Here is a 14,906-nt window from a genome sequence, read left to right as displayed (position 1 = left end):
CGGCCAGAGGGGCTCCCTGCACTGCCTGACAGTTCCCTTTCCATCCCCTGACTGTAACCCATCTGCCTCTTTCTTGTACCGGAGGTAGTTACTACCTCCTTGCAACTCCTCTCAATAACCCCCCCTGTCTCCCGGATGATCTGAAGTTCATTCAGCTCCAGTTCTCGAACACATTTTCAAGGAGCTGGAGTTGGGTGCACTTCCCGCAGATGAAGTCAGCAAGGACACAAGTGGTGACCCTTACTACCCACATTTTACAGGAGAAACATTCAGCTGCCATAACCACCATTCCCACTGTTCTAATTTCCCAAAGAGACTGTATGAAAAATTACCTTACTAACCCGGCACACAGAACCTTTTGCTTTGGGTTAGGAGGAGGAGGAGGACGATGGGTGGGAAACACTAACTAAGTTAGTGTTTCGGGTAATGCAACCACCCAAATATATTACTTCATCAATCCATGTAACATTTTATAAATGCCTACTTTGGAAATAGAACCAGTCTGCCTCAAAATTGGGATACAGACTAACCTCAGAGCTTCAACACATTGTCTGAGCTGAGATATTTTAAAATAAAATCTTAAGTTATCTTGAAAATGTGACTTAATATGTAAATCCCAGAATTACATTTAATGAACCGAAACCTGCAAACCATTTTAAAAGATGAAAGAACTCTACAGCCCTTCCTTCATCTATCAACTTGGGTCACTTCCTCAAAGATCTCCCCTGCACAAAACCATATTGCCTAAGCCCATTCTTTTCCAAATATAAATAGATTTTATCCCTCAGTACCTTCTCCAGCAACTTTCCCACCACCAATGTCAGGCTCATGGTCTGTAGTTACTTGGAATATCCCTACTACCATTCTTGTACAGGGAGACAACATGACCAACCCTCTGGCACGTCCCCTATGTTTAACTGTCCTATCACTTTTCACCCTGAAAAAACTTTGAAGTTGACTGACAAAACTGAAAAGACTGGATCATCGTACTTAGCCGTTCAAGTGTTAGATGTGATGACAAAACTACATTTCTCCTCTGCAAAAACATCTCAACTTTGAACATACAAGTGCACAATCCTTTATCCGAAGTGCTCGGGACTAGCTGGTTTTTGGAAGTCAGAATTTTTTGAATTTCAGAATAAGTTACAGTTTGGTGGTGAAACTTTTAAAATTCTTACCATAGGAGCAGAGTCACTCAGTAAAATGGGAGAGAGAATTGGCCACACAACATTAACCGTTTCTTCTCCACAGATGCTGGCTAACCGGTTAAGTTTCTCCAGCACCTTCTGCTTTTATTTTAGGAACTCGAGCATCCATGTATGCTTTGATTAGGGCAAAAAAGTTAGTAAGTGAAATCTCCCCTTGACAGAGTCATATCTAAAAGACCATATAAGACATAGGAGCAGAAATTAGACCATCAAATCTGCTCCGCCATTCAATCACAGCTAATAGGTTTTTCAACCCCATTCTCACACTTCAGCCCCATAACTCTTGATCCTCATGACAATCAAGAACCTATCTATCCTGTCTTAAATATATTCAATGATCTGGCCTCTACAGCCTTCTGTGCCACTAATTCCATAGATTCACCACACTCTGGCCAAGGAGGTTTCTCCTCATCTCGGTTCTAAAAAGCATTCTTTTCACTCTAAGGCTGTGTGCTTGGGTAATAGTCTCTCCTACCAATGGAAACATCCTGCCAACATCCATTCTGTCCAGGCCATTCAGTATTCTGTATGTTTCAATTTATGCACCTTCTGGCTATTCAGTTTTTCTAGCACCTTCTCCTTGGTGTCGGCCCCATTATTACTCAGCTCTGCTGGCTCACACTCAAATTTTTGGGATATCACTCATATCTTCCACCATCAAAAGTGACGCAAAGTAATTATTCAGTTCCTCAGCCATTTTCTTGCTCCCCACTGTGATCTCTCCAGCATCATTTTCCAGTGGCCCAAAGTCCACTTTTTGCCTCTTTTGCCCTTTATGTATCTAAAGGGACTCTTACAGCCTTCTTTACATTCCTGGTTAGCTTTCCCTCATTTAAACATTTTTTGTTGCCCTCTGGTGTTTGTAAGTTTCCCAATCCTCTGCGTTCCCACAGCCCTTCGCCACATTATATGCTTTCTCTTTTGTTCTTATGCGATCCCTCACTTCCCTAGTCAGCCATGGTTGCCGCCCCTTCCTCCCTGTACTGTGCTTCTTTTTCCTGGGGATGGACCTCTGCTGTCTCTCTGAAGTTACTCCCAAAAACTCCTGCCATTGCTGTTCCACTGTCTTTCCTGCAAGGCTCCTCTCCCAGTCAATTCTACCCAGCTCCTTCATCATGCCTTTGCAGTTGCCTTTATTCAGCTGTAATACCGTTACCTCTATCTTTTCCCTCTTAAATAGCACAGTGATTTCAACCATGGCATGTTCACTGACCTCCAAGGGTTTCTTCACTTTTAGCTCCCTTATCAAGTCTACCTCATTGCACAACACTAAATCCAGTATTGTCTGTTCCATAGTGGGAGAAAGTGAGGTTTGCAGATGATGGAGATCAGAGACGAGTGTGTGGTGCTGGAAAAGCACAGCTGCTCAGGCAGCATCTGAGCAGCAGGAGAATCGACGTTTCAGGCATAAGCCCTTCATCAGGAATGAGGCTTGTTGGGGGGAGTGGTGCTGAGAGGTAAATGGGAGGGGGGGTGGGGGGGGGGGGGGGGAAAGAGGCTGGGGGAGAAATAGCTAAGAGTGTGTGATAGGTAGATGAAGATGGGGGTAATGGTGACCGGTCAGAGAGGAGGGTGGAGCGGATAAGGTGGGAAAGAAGATGGACAGGTTGGACACTTCAAGAGGGTGGAGCTGAGTTGGAAGGTTGGATCTGCGATAAGGTGAGTGGGTGTGGGGGGGGGGGGGGGGGGATGAAGAAACTGGTAAAATCCACACCAATCCCACATGGTTGGAGAGTCCCAAGGCGGAAGATTAGGCATTCTTCCTTCAGGCGGCACGAGGTAAGGGTTTGGCAATGGAGGCAGCCCAGGACTGCAGGTTAATGGGGGGGGTGGGAGTTAAAGTATTTAGCCATGAGGCAGTGGGGTTGCTTCATGCGTGTGACCTGGAGATGCTCTGTGAAGCACTCCACAAGTAGGCATCCTGTCTCCCCAAAATGTAGAGGTGACTACCGCAGGAGCAACGGATACAGTAAGTGGCGTGTGTGGAAGTGTAGATAAGTCTCTGACTGATGTGGAAGGCTCTTTTGGGGCCTTGGACAAAGGTGAGGGGGGAGGTGTGGGCACAGGTTTTACAATTCTTGCCACGGCAGGGAAAGGTGCTGGGAGGTGAAGGTGGGTTGGTAGTGATTTGTTTGGTGGGGGGGGGGGGGGGGGGAGACTTGACAAAAGAGGGAATGGTCTTTTTGGAATGCAGGTAGGGGTGAGGAGGGAAATATATCACTGGTGGTGGGGCCTGTTTGAAGGTGGCAGAAATGGCGGAGAATGATACAATGTATCCAGAGGTTGGTGGGGTGGAAGGTAAGGACCGGGGGTTCTGTACTTGCTGCGGTTGGAGGAATGAGATTCGAGGGTGGAGGTGCAGAAAGTGGATGAGATGCACTGGAGGACATCAACAACCAAATGGGAGGGGAAATTGCAGTCTTTGAAGTAGACTTTCCAGGGTAAACAGCCCCAGCTTATTCACCCTCTCCAAAAGCTCAAACCTTCCAATCCTGGCAACATCTTTGTAAATCTTTTCTGAACCCTTTCAAGCTTCACAACATCATCCCGATAGGAGGGAGACCAGAATTTCACACAATGTTCCAAAAGTGGCCTAATCAATGTCCTGTAAAGCTGCAACATGACCTCCCAACTCCTATACTCAATGCTCTGACCATTAAAGAAAAGCAAACCAAATGCCTTCTTCACTATCCTATTACCCGAGACTCCACTTTCAAGGAACTATGAACCTGCACTCCAAGGTCTCTTTAGAGAAAGTGAGGATTGCAGATGTTGGAGATCAGAATCGAGTGTGTGTATCAGGGAATTTTATAGGAAGACACTCGCGGTAAAAAAAACCCAGGGAGAAGACAGCAAATCGGGAGGTCGGAAGCTAACAGCAGATTCAGAAGACCAGAAGGAAGACTGCAGAAGAGACTGCATGGACTTTGAGAGGTTATGTTAATTTAATGTTTAATAAAGTCTGACTCAAGATTGGAATAGAGACAGACTTTAACTTTAAACCTTTAATGCATTGTCTGAGCGGAGATGTTACCTTTTTAAATAAAATCCTAAGTTATCTCGGGAATGTGACTTGAAAGTAGTTCTGGGATTTACATATTAATGAATTAAAACCTGCATTCCCATTCTAAATGATGAAAGACTTAACAGCAATCTAGGTTTGATCAATATATCGTATCAGCTGCATGACATTATGATCTTGTGCTATAAATTGTGTGCGTCAAGATCCTGACCCACTAGCTACCTGACGAAGGAGCAGTGCTCCGAAGGCTAGTATTTTCGAATAAGCGTGTTGGACTATAACCTGGTGCTGAGAGATTTTTAACCTTGTCCACCCGAGTCCAACATCAGCACTTCCTCAATATCATTAATAATTGTGTTATTGTAGCAATATTTTCATAGACTTGGGGGTCAGATACTGATTAATTAAAATAAAGGGGAATCGGGTTTGTTAATAGTTTTTGTTTCGTGTTCATTCTTATGCATTAGAAAAATAAATTGTTACTTTTTCTTTAAACAGTGGAAATCACACTCACACTTTTTGCAGATTATGAGGCAAAGTGAGCTTTTCTGGGATGTTAGTTTTAATTAGCAAAGGGGTTCGATCTCCACATCATAACCATTACCTTATAAAAGAATTTAATAAGATGCATACACGTGCTTTAAAACTCACATGGTTGAACAAAGTAGAAAGCTTGGCCCCATCCTGTATGTTCTTTTCCAAGATACTTAACACTTTCACCATCTTGTCCGTTGGAAGCTGTCAATAAGGAAGAAAGTGCGAAATGCCTAAGAGCAACATTTTGGTAGAAATATGACTCCGATAGCAGCTACAAATAATGAACAGAGAAAGTAAATGATCAGACTATTATCTGGCATACAAATGGTCACCTGTGAACCACATTTGCCTTCATACAGCAATTTCTGAGGACAGTGGTATTTAAAAAAACTGGCATCTAGTGATGTAATTTACATCACTTGCCCACACCCACTACATCACATAAGAAATGATAGCGTTGGATCAGACAAGTGCTTGGGCATGAACCACCAAGCTAATGCCAGATTCAAAGTTGGGCCACTCGGTACGCATCAGTTATGGCCAATTCAGAGTTTCCATAGAATTGGTTTCAAATATCCTACACCTAGCAACAACATTCCATGAAGAATCAATGTGTGCATTAAGTATAACTAGAACTTTTCTTCATAGAACAGAAATTGGAAACATTCCTGACACATGCTTTTACTACTGTGTAGCACTTCTATAGTGCTGAACAGTGGTCCAAATGAAGGAGACATCTTTAGAATATAAACAATACCACAGATTTGGCAGCCTTTGTCCACATGCATACTTGGATACGGACATCAACAAGTATATCCTTCAGCTGGACTGTCAACCCACTGTCTGATTTACAGAAGTGAAATTTGTTGGGAATATATATTTATACTTCAAGACATGTGAAAATTGAGGAATACAGAATGGTTTTAAAGTATTCTGCATTAAAAGGGGTATTATCAAGGAGTGAGGTCAACAGTTTGATCTGAGCCACCTGCTGGAGAAAACAGCTAACCAATAATGAGGCTTATTGCCTGAATTACAAGAAAACATGGTTCTGAAAACATGGGAGCCTCTATCCTAATGGTTGCCTAGCAACCCTTACTAAACAGAATTGTGTTTTACAGTGGCAAGTAAATTAAACACCATAAAAGCTGTAAACCTCTCTCCTAAAATTCTCAATACAAATTCCTGGGAATGTGACAAGAGTTTCTAAATGCTGTAATTTTTTAAAATTCACTCCTGGGATGAAGGCGTTGTTTGCTGGGTCTGATATTATTGACCATGCCTAGTTGGTTGCTTGAACCACTGCAGTCCAACTGCTGTAGCTAGATGGATAATATCAGAGTCAGGCTGGTGAGTGGCTTAGAGGGGAACTTGCAAGTGGTGGTGCTCTCATGCTTCCAGACGAAAGTAGTCATGGGTTTGGAAAGTGAGCTCGAAGGATCTTTGGTAAATTTCTACACTGCATCTTATAGGTAGTACACACTGCTTTTACTAAGCATGGTGGTGGGAAGAGTGGATGTTTGTGACATGGTGCCAATCAAGCAGGCTGTTTTAAGCTGGATGATGGCAAGATTACTGAGAGTTGTTCGAGCTGCACCCATCCAGGCAAGTGGAGGGTATTCCATCACATTCCAGTCTTGCACCGTGTAGCTTTGGGAAGTTATATTGCAAATTAATTGCTGCAATATGCATAGCCTCTGGCCAAGTTTTGTAACCTATGTATTTATATGGTGAGTCCAGCTGAGTTTCTGGTCAATGGTAACCCGTAGGATGTTGACAGTGTGGATTCAGTAATGATAAAGTCACCAAATGTCAAGGGGCAGTGTTCAATTGACTCTTACTGGAGATGGTCATTGCCTGACATTGTGTGTAGTGAAATGAGTTGAATGTTACTTAGTTTGACTGCTTTGTAAAAACTGAAAGGAATGTGACATTTTTCAACGACATGAATCCAGGTTATGTTAAATCAGCACTGGACACCTCTCATCAGTCTTCTGCAGTCAGTGATTCAGTTTAGTTGGCAGGAAACCCAGCAGTTATGAAAAGCCATCTGTTAACCCTGTATCGACCCTTGGTGAACCAGGGTTGGCACAGGAGTATATTGTTTCTCTCCTCTGGTCTTAAAATAAGACTTCGCAAAAAATTGACATTTGTGTTATGCAAGTTTGAGATTAAGGGAAATAGCTTTAATTCCATATGTAGCTTAGATGTTAGCCAAAGTTGGCCACTTGCTTTAAAAATAAGTTGTGTTTTTAATTAACAGGTTATTTTAAATTTATCAAAGAAAATCGAATTTTAGACAATAGGACAAGAGAGACACAATTGGCCATTTTGGAAACTGAATCAACATATTTACACATGTTGCAACTGGGGGATTCATCATCAGCGCATCTCTTCCATCACAATTGTCGCCAACCTTTCCTTCCAAGGCATTTAGAAGATAGTACATACCCGGTCCATGATGCCCATAGCTTTGATCTTGGCAGATTCACTGCTTAATTCATTGAGCTGTTGTTTGCCTAATAACAATTCTTGAGGTAACTCATCATCTTCACCTAAGGAAAGAATGGCAATCATATTGACAAAAAGCAACTGTCAATTATACTTGTAATATCCTAAACCAATGTCCATAAAAGTGTCTTGGCCACATACCACTCTTTAACTGATCCTTATTCAGCTTGTAACTGCGGCTCTTGCTATAGCAAGCTTGTGGATGCAAATTGGCTCATAAAAGTCTAGGACAGGACTTCCTTAACACTATTCTCTCCGTACCTGTGAGTTTCAGTTTTCTCTTATGACTAATTTCATCTAGCTTCTACCCTAGCTCAATATATTCTCTATATCTACTTTCCCTCCAGCTATTTTAATTTAGTATTCTTCAGTTCCCAGCAAAGTCTCTACCCCAACTAAGTTAGTCAGATCAGTTGGAAGCAATGCACCAAAGGTCGCAAACAACGTCAAAACTAACAGTTCCTTCTCACTAATCCATCCAACCTCTCAATAATAAGTAAAACATCAATAACAAGGAAATTAATGGAATTAAAGAGTATCAAAACCCCAGATCCTGGCAGCTTCTATCCGAAGTTGTTAATGAAATTAAGTTAGCACATTGTAGCTGCCCTAATTATAATCTTTCAGAGTTCCCGAGATATAGGAGTCATCCCCTTTTGGGCCAGAAAATTGCACATTATTCCACTTAAGGGCAGAAGAGAAAAAACAGAGAATCACAGATTAGTTAGCCCAACATCTTTGATGGGGAAATTGTTGCCATCTATAATCAAGGATAGAGTAACTGAACACCTCAAAAATTTCAGTTAATCAGGGAGATTCCGCAGGGATTTATGTCAGGTAAGCCATGCCTGAATGTTTTTGAAAGAGGTAACTATGGTCATGGACAGGGGAATGTCTGTGGGTGTTGTTGATAAGGGCTTCCAGAAGTCATTTGATAAAGTCCCACTTAAGAGACTATGAACTGAAGTAGTTGCCAATGGATTAGAGGACAAATAACTGTTATGCTTCGGAAACTGATTGAGTGGCAAGTGACAAAGTAGGGATAATGGGTAGTAACTCAAATTTCAGGATGTGACTAGTGGTACCCCAAAAGGATCTGTGCTAGAGCCTCAATTATTCATCTTATTTATTAACTTAAATAATGGCATAGAAAGGCATATATTCAAATCTGTTGATGACAAAGTTAGATGGCATTATGGAAAATGGAGATGATAGCATAAAAGTACAAAGGGGACACTGACTGATTAGGTAAATGGGCAAAATTGCAGCAGCTGGAGTTCAACATAAGTAAGAGGCTGTCCATTTTGGACCAAAACAAAAAGATAGAATAGGGTAACTTCTAGTTAATATGAAGTTAACAGTGAATGCCCAAAGAGACTTGGGAGGTTCTGGTACATTGATCTTTAAAATACCATAAACAAGTACAGAAAATAATCAAGGCAGCTAATGAAATGCTGGCCTTTAGATCTAGAGGACTGGAGTATAAGGTCATAGAAGTTATGCGGCAGCTGTATAAAACTCCGGTACCCAATTTGGGAGTAGTGAGCTGATTTGGGCTCCACACTTTAGGAAGGATGTATCAGCTTTGGAGGGAATACAGTGCAAGCTTTCAAGAAGATACCTAGGCTTCAGGGTTTAATATATGAGGAGAGATTATACAAATTAGGCCTGTTTTCTCTAGAATTTCATAGGTTAAGGGATGATCTGATTGAAGTCTTCAAGATATTAACAGGAAAGGGTTGTTGTCAGCAATAACTCGCGACCAAGTATGAATGTCCACCTTGGAAATTCTGTGTCCCTGGTCATCAGTTGTGCAGGCCCTTGTGTGGCTGACAAGTACAATCCTAGAGCCGCATCTCTGACCACGTATTTGGCAAGTGTTGCTGGGAGGTAAAAGTGGTGTTTTGCCTTGATACTGTTGCTATTCCTTCTCTGGTTCAATTTTCCATACTTCCTCTTGAAGAATTGTACCCCTCCAAAGTCATATTCTTCTGAACTAGACTCTGCCAGGCATTGACATCTACACTGCATTTCTTGAGGGAAGCCTTCAGCGAGTGCTTTAAATACTTTTAGGATTAGATTTTTTTTAGATTCCCTACAGTGTGGAAACAGCCCCTTCGGCCCAACAAGTCCACACCGACCCTCCAAAGAGCAATCCACCCGACCCATTCCCCTACATTCAGCCTTGACTAATGCACCCAACACTATGGGCAATTTAGCATGGCCAATTCACCTAACCTGCACATCTTTGGACTGTGGGAGAAAACCGGAGCACCCTGAGGAAACCCAAGAAGACATGGGGAGAATGTGCAAACTCCACACAGACAGTTGCCAGAGGCGGGAATTGAGCCGGGTCCCTGGCACTGTGAGGCAACAGTGCTAACCACTGAGCCACCGTACTACCTTTCTCTCATTCAGGTGGCTTCCTGGAGCTCAGTGAAGATATTTGCTTTGACAGTTGAAACTCAAGCATCTTAAGCACGTGGCTGGCACAGGGGGAGTTGTGTTTTGGATGATCATTGCCTCGATCATGGTACTACTGGCTGTTTTAGAGGGGTTAGGAAGACTGTCCTCCCAACTGATGTGAAGAATTCAAACAGCACTGATGGTATGCCTTAAGTACATGAGGCTGCATTTATATGGAGCCATACAGAGCTATTACAATTGGTGAGGTTTTAAGCTCGCATGGCAGGGGAATTGGGACGAAAGTATGGGGGCTTAGATGGGTCAGATTCAGATCAGGAAAAGGAAGGTAGAACATTAGTGATGATGCCAGTGACTCGGAAAGACAAAGAAATGAGGAGTAAAAAACACCCAAAGGAAATTAACAGGATTGAGATGTTGAAAGGCAGGTGAACTAAGGGGGCACAGACAGATTCACAGCAACATGATGTTATTGTTGTAATGGAAACCTGGTTAAAGGAGGGACAAATACACATCTCAATATCCCTGGATATAGTTTTCAGGCAGAATAAAGTAGGTGACAAACTAAAAAGTGGGGGTGTCACAGCATTGGTTAAAATATCAATTACAGTTATGAGAACAATGATATTAAACGGGTGAGCAAATGATGCTTTATCAGTTGAGTTGAGGAATAAAAAGTGACAGTCAAACTACTAAACATATATGACAGATTCTCAAATAGCAAGAGGGAGATTTAAAGACCAGTTTCTTCCTGTAAAATAAGAGGGCACTAATAGTAGGAAGCTGAATCACCCAATATTAACTAGTTTTCAAACAATATAAGGGGCTTTGAGGGTGAAAAATTCATGCACTGTATTCAGGAAATTTAAAAAAAAGTGACAAGATGAAGTGACAGTGGGTGACCATAATCGGGGATGTTGACACCAGTTCGGTTAGATGTAGTATCATTATGGAAAAGGTCAGAGATAAATCAGGAGGAAAAGTTTTAAACAGAATGGGGAGAGAGAAGGTAAATTTTCCAAATCTGAGAAGTCATTTGGCTCAGCTGGACTGGGCAGGACTGCTAAAGGATAAACCAGTGAGAGGCATTAAAAAGTGAGATACTTAAGACACAAAACAGACATATCGTCTCCAAAAGTAAGAATGGTACTGCCAACTCTAGAGCCCCATAGTTGTCCAAGAAAACACAGGAAGATTAAACAGAAGAAGAAAGCTTACAATAATCACAAAAAAAACTCAGATAGCTTAGAGTATATAAAGTACAGGGATCAAGTAAAAAAGAAATAAGGCAATCAAAAAGAGGGTATGAAAAATTAGAAACAGGTAAGATAAAGGAAAACCCAAACACATTTCACGAACATAGAAAGAGCAAAAGTATAGTTAAGGAAAATGTGGGATTGATCACAGATGAAGAGGAGAACTTGTGTGAGGATGCAGAAGAAATGGGAAGAAATTTAAATTAATTTTTTGTCACGATGGAAGGGAATGATGTGGATATAGTAATCCAGGAGAAGCATTGTAAAATAGTAGACAAAATAACTATAACAAGAAAGTATGTGTGATAGGAGTAAGAATCCTTGAAATTGGACAAGTCGTCATGGCTGGATTGATTGCTCCCTAGGACACTGAAGAGAGTCAGGAGAAAATGCTCTAAGGATTTTCTTTCAATCTTCACTAGAGATAGGTGAGGTGAGGCAGAGAAGAATGCAAATTTGGTTCAAAAGTAGTCCAAATGAAATGCCAATTATTGGCCTGTTAGTTTTACTTGGTGGTGGGAAATTGTTAGTATAAATTGTCAGAAATTGGATAAACCCAAAAGCATGGACTACTCAGCGACAGTCAGCACTGGCTTCATCAAGGGAAGGTTAGGGCTTACAGATTTGATTGAGCTCTTTGAGGAAGTGACAAGGAGGATTAATGAGGGCAGTGCAATGAATGCTGTCTTCACGAATTTTAGTAAGGCATTTGACAACATCCCACATGGCAGATTAGCCAAAAAGTAAAAATCCGTGGGATGTAGGTCAATGCGTTGAAATGGATCCAAAGTTAGCTTATTAACAGGAAACAAAGGGTAATGATTGATAGCTGCCCTTGTGAATGGAAAGTTGTTTCAAGTGGTATTCTGCAGGGTTCAGTGTGGCTTTATGCAATTAACGATTTGGATTTGAATGTGCAGGGTACAGCTAGGAAACGTGCAGACAGCACAAAAATTGGTTGTGTAGTAGATAATAAAGAAAATAGTTTTAAGCTCCAAAATGATACAGATGGATTGGTGGAATGAGCAGCTAAGTCAGAGATGAAGCTCACTTTGATTAAAAAAAAAGAGGTAATGCTTTCAGGGAGGTCAAACAATAAGGGGTACATGAAATGTGCCAGTGTCCCTAAAAGTAGTAGAAGGAAATAAGGTTATAAAGATGACTTGTGGAATGCTGTGTCATTGGCATGGGTATAGAATGCAAAAAGGATATTATGGTAAACTGTACAAAATGCTGGAAATCCTTGCCATAGAGAGCTGTGGGGTAGGGTACAAGTATATTTCAGACTGAAATGGATTGTTTCTTGATCAGTTAGGGGATTCAAGGGATATGGAGAAAAAGAGTAGGAATGCAGTCATGAGGATTTTTGAATCAAGCCTGAATGACGGAGGAGGCTCAAGGGGCCGATGGTCTACACATCGTCCGATATTCCAGTCTCAGAACAGTACAGCACATTAACAGGCTTTTCGGCTCACCTTTCAGTGTGGGCTTGAGCATCAACACGTGACACCTTTCTAGACTAAAAATCTTTTGCCTCTATGCAGTCTGTATCCCTCTCTTCCCTGCCTATTCAAGCATTTGTCAAGTTGCCTCTTAAATATTTCTATGTACTTGCTTCTACACATCCTCCGGTAGTGCATTACAGGCACATACCACCCTCTCCTGTGTAATAAACTGGCCTCTCACATCTCCCCCAAACTTTCCCCCTTTGACCTCATGTCCCCTAGTAATTGACACTCTTATCCTGGGAACAAAATTCAGACTCTCTGTTCTAGCCATGCCTCAATTTCGTAAGGCTGTCTCAGGTCACCCCCTCAGCCTCTGATGTTCAAGTGAAAATAAACCAAGTTTTCCAATCTCTTCTCTTAGCCAACACCCTCCAAACCAGCAGTATCCTAGCAATCCTGTTCTATACCTCTTCCAAAGCCTCCACATCCTTCTGGTCATAGGGCAACCAGAACTACATGAAATATGCCAAATGTGGCCTCAGCTGAAAATGTGTTGCTGGTTAAAGAACAGCATCCAAGGAACAGGAAATTCGATGTTTCAGGCATAAGCCCTTCATCAGGACTTATGCCCGAAACGTCGAATTTCCTGCTCCTTGGATGCTGCCTGACCTGCTGCGCTTTAACCAGTAACGCATTTTCAGCTCTGATCTCCAGCATCTGCAATCCTCACTTTTTACTCAAATGTGGCCTCACTCAAGTTCTGTACAACTGCCACACAACTTGTTAATTTTCATATTCTGTGCTGCAACCAATGATGGTAAGCATACCATATGTCTTCTTAACCACCTTATCCACTTGCATTGCTACTTTCAAGGAACTGTGGATCTCATATGGTACTCAACAACCCCACCTTTCATGAACTTGTTCTTACAGGTATGACTTTGTAATGTTGAAAGATTGAATGGGAATCTCTCTCTGGACATTGATGTAATATTAAAGAGTTAGACTGCACTAAGTGAACATTCTGGAAGTGGGTGGAGACGATATTCATGCAAAAATGCAAAGCATCCACACCCCAATTGGAGAGTCATTTGCTACTATTCCCCTGCTATTATCAAATTAAACTATCATTGAATCTTTTCCATTCAGAAATGCTTTCATAAATCATTCCCTGAAACTAGGTATGTAACAGCTACATTGTCTTAGGGAATCACTGAGTCAGGAAACTGTCTGAGTAACGGTTCCCCAGGGTTAGAGCATTTACGTTATCTTCATAGATGATCTCATCCTACCTGAGGTAACGTAACTGAGTGACTGGAGGTTGCCTCGAGTGGCATGTCCAGATTAGAACGGTATTGGAAAAGTACAGATCAGACAGCATCCGAGGAACAGGAAAATTAATGTTTCAGGCAAAAGCCCTTTCCAAATGAAGGGCTTTTGCCTGAAACTTCGATTTTCCTGTCCTCGGATGCTGCCTGACCTGCTGTTTTTCCAGCACCACTCTAATCTGGACTCTGATCTCCAGCATCTGCAGTATGCACTTTCACCTTGAATGGTATGTGACTGTGGGGGAGTGGCCAGAGTATCTGTAAGCATGGCCAACTGACCTGTATAAAGGGGATGGAATTTCTTTGTTCAGGGCCTCACTTTGACTCCACCTTTGAGGAAGGCCAAAGGGGGTCACCTAGCTTGTACAAGCTTTAATAAACTTTGACTGCTTGCAGAAGTTGGTGTGCAAATTGCATCTCGTGCAAAGAACCAAATAATTGGTTTCTACAGATCTCAGACCTACTTTGCTCAAGTGTCAATTACCAAATACTGACTTTTCTCCCCTCAGTCAAAATCACCTATTATGTTACCAGTCATCTCAAAGTTACCCAAAATACGTCCTTAAACAAATCTGGCCCATTCGTATTACTCTCTTCTCTGAAGGCAACAAACTGCTGGATTTCTTAAATATTGTGAAGCTGCCACACTGCACCTTGCACCCACCCCATCATCACAGGTTAATGATTTAACATAGCACCCTTTTGGTAGCTTTGAAGTCATCTTCATCTTTAAGCTCAACTTCACTGAAAACTACCTCTTATCTGTTAATTCACTGGTAAACTAGTAACATTGGACTCCCATCCTACCTGATCTCAAAATATTCTTCTTTCATCTATTTTAGATTACTTAATTTTTTTTAAGATTAGTGTGGAAGCAGGCCCTTCGGTCCAACAAGTCCACACCGACCCTCCGAAAAGCAACCCACCCAGACCCATTCCCCTACATTTACCCCTTCAGCTAACACTATGGGCAATTTAGCATGGTCAATTCACCTGACCTGCACATCTTTGTGGTTGTGGGAGGAAACCCCACAGACACGGGGAGAATGTGCAAACTCCACACAGACAGTTGCCTGAGCCGGGAACTGAATCTGGGTCTCTGGCGCCATGAGGCAGCAATGCTAACTACCTTGCCACCATACCGCCCACCTATTTCTCTTGGCTATATTGCT

General features: G+C 42.0%; 1 protein-coding gene across 3 annotated transcripts in view; it reads right to left on the bottom strand.

The window, feature by feature from the left end:
- The window catches only part of nipbla (NIPBL cohesin loading factor a), a 529,062-nt gene that overhangs the window by 272,439 nt on the left and 241,717 nt on the right, over positions 1-14,906 (bottom strand). For all 3 annotated transcript variants that reach the window (XM_060834051.1, XM_060834059.1, XM_060834067.1), the window contains 2 exons: positions 7,219-7,322; positions 4,882-4,968 (listed from right to left, as the gene is read on the bottom strand). In XM_060834051.1, coding sequence (XP_060690034.1) covers positions 4,882-4,968; positions 7,219-7,322 — 191 coding nt within the window. The remainder of the gene's footprint in view (positions 1-4,881; positions 4,969-7,218; positions 7,323-14,906) is intronic.

This window comes from Hemiscyllium ocellatum, chromosome 2 (assembly GCF_020745735.1).
Source record: "Hemiscyllium ocellatum isolate sHemOce1 chromosome 2, sHemOce1.pat.X.cur, whole genome shotgun sequence".
NCBI lineage: Eukaryota > Metazoa > Chordata > Chondrichthyes > Orectolobiformes > Hemiscylliidae > Hemiscyllium > Hemiscyllium ocellatum.
This window is presented reverse-complemented; position numbering and strand designations above follow the sequence as displayed.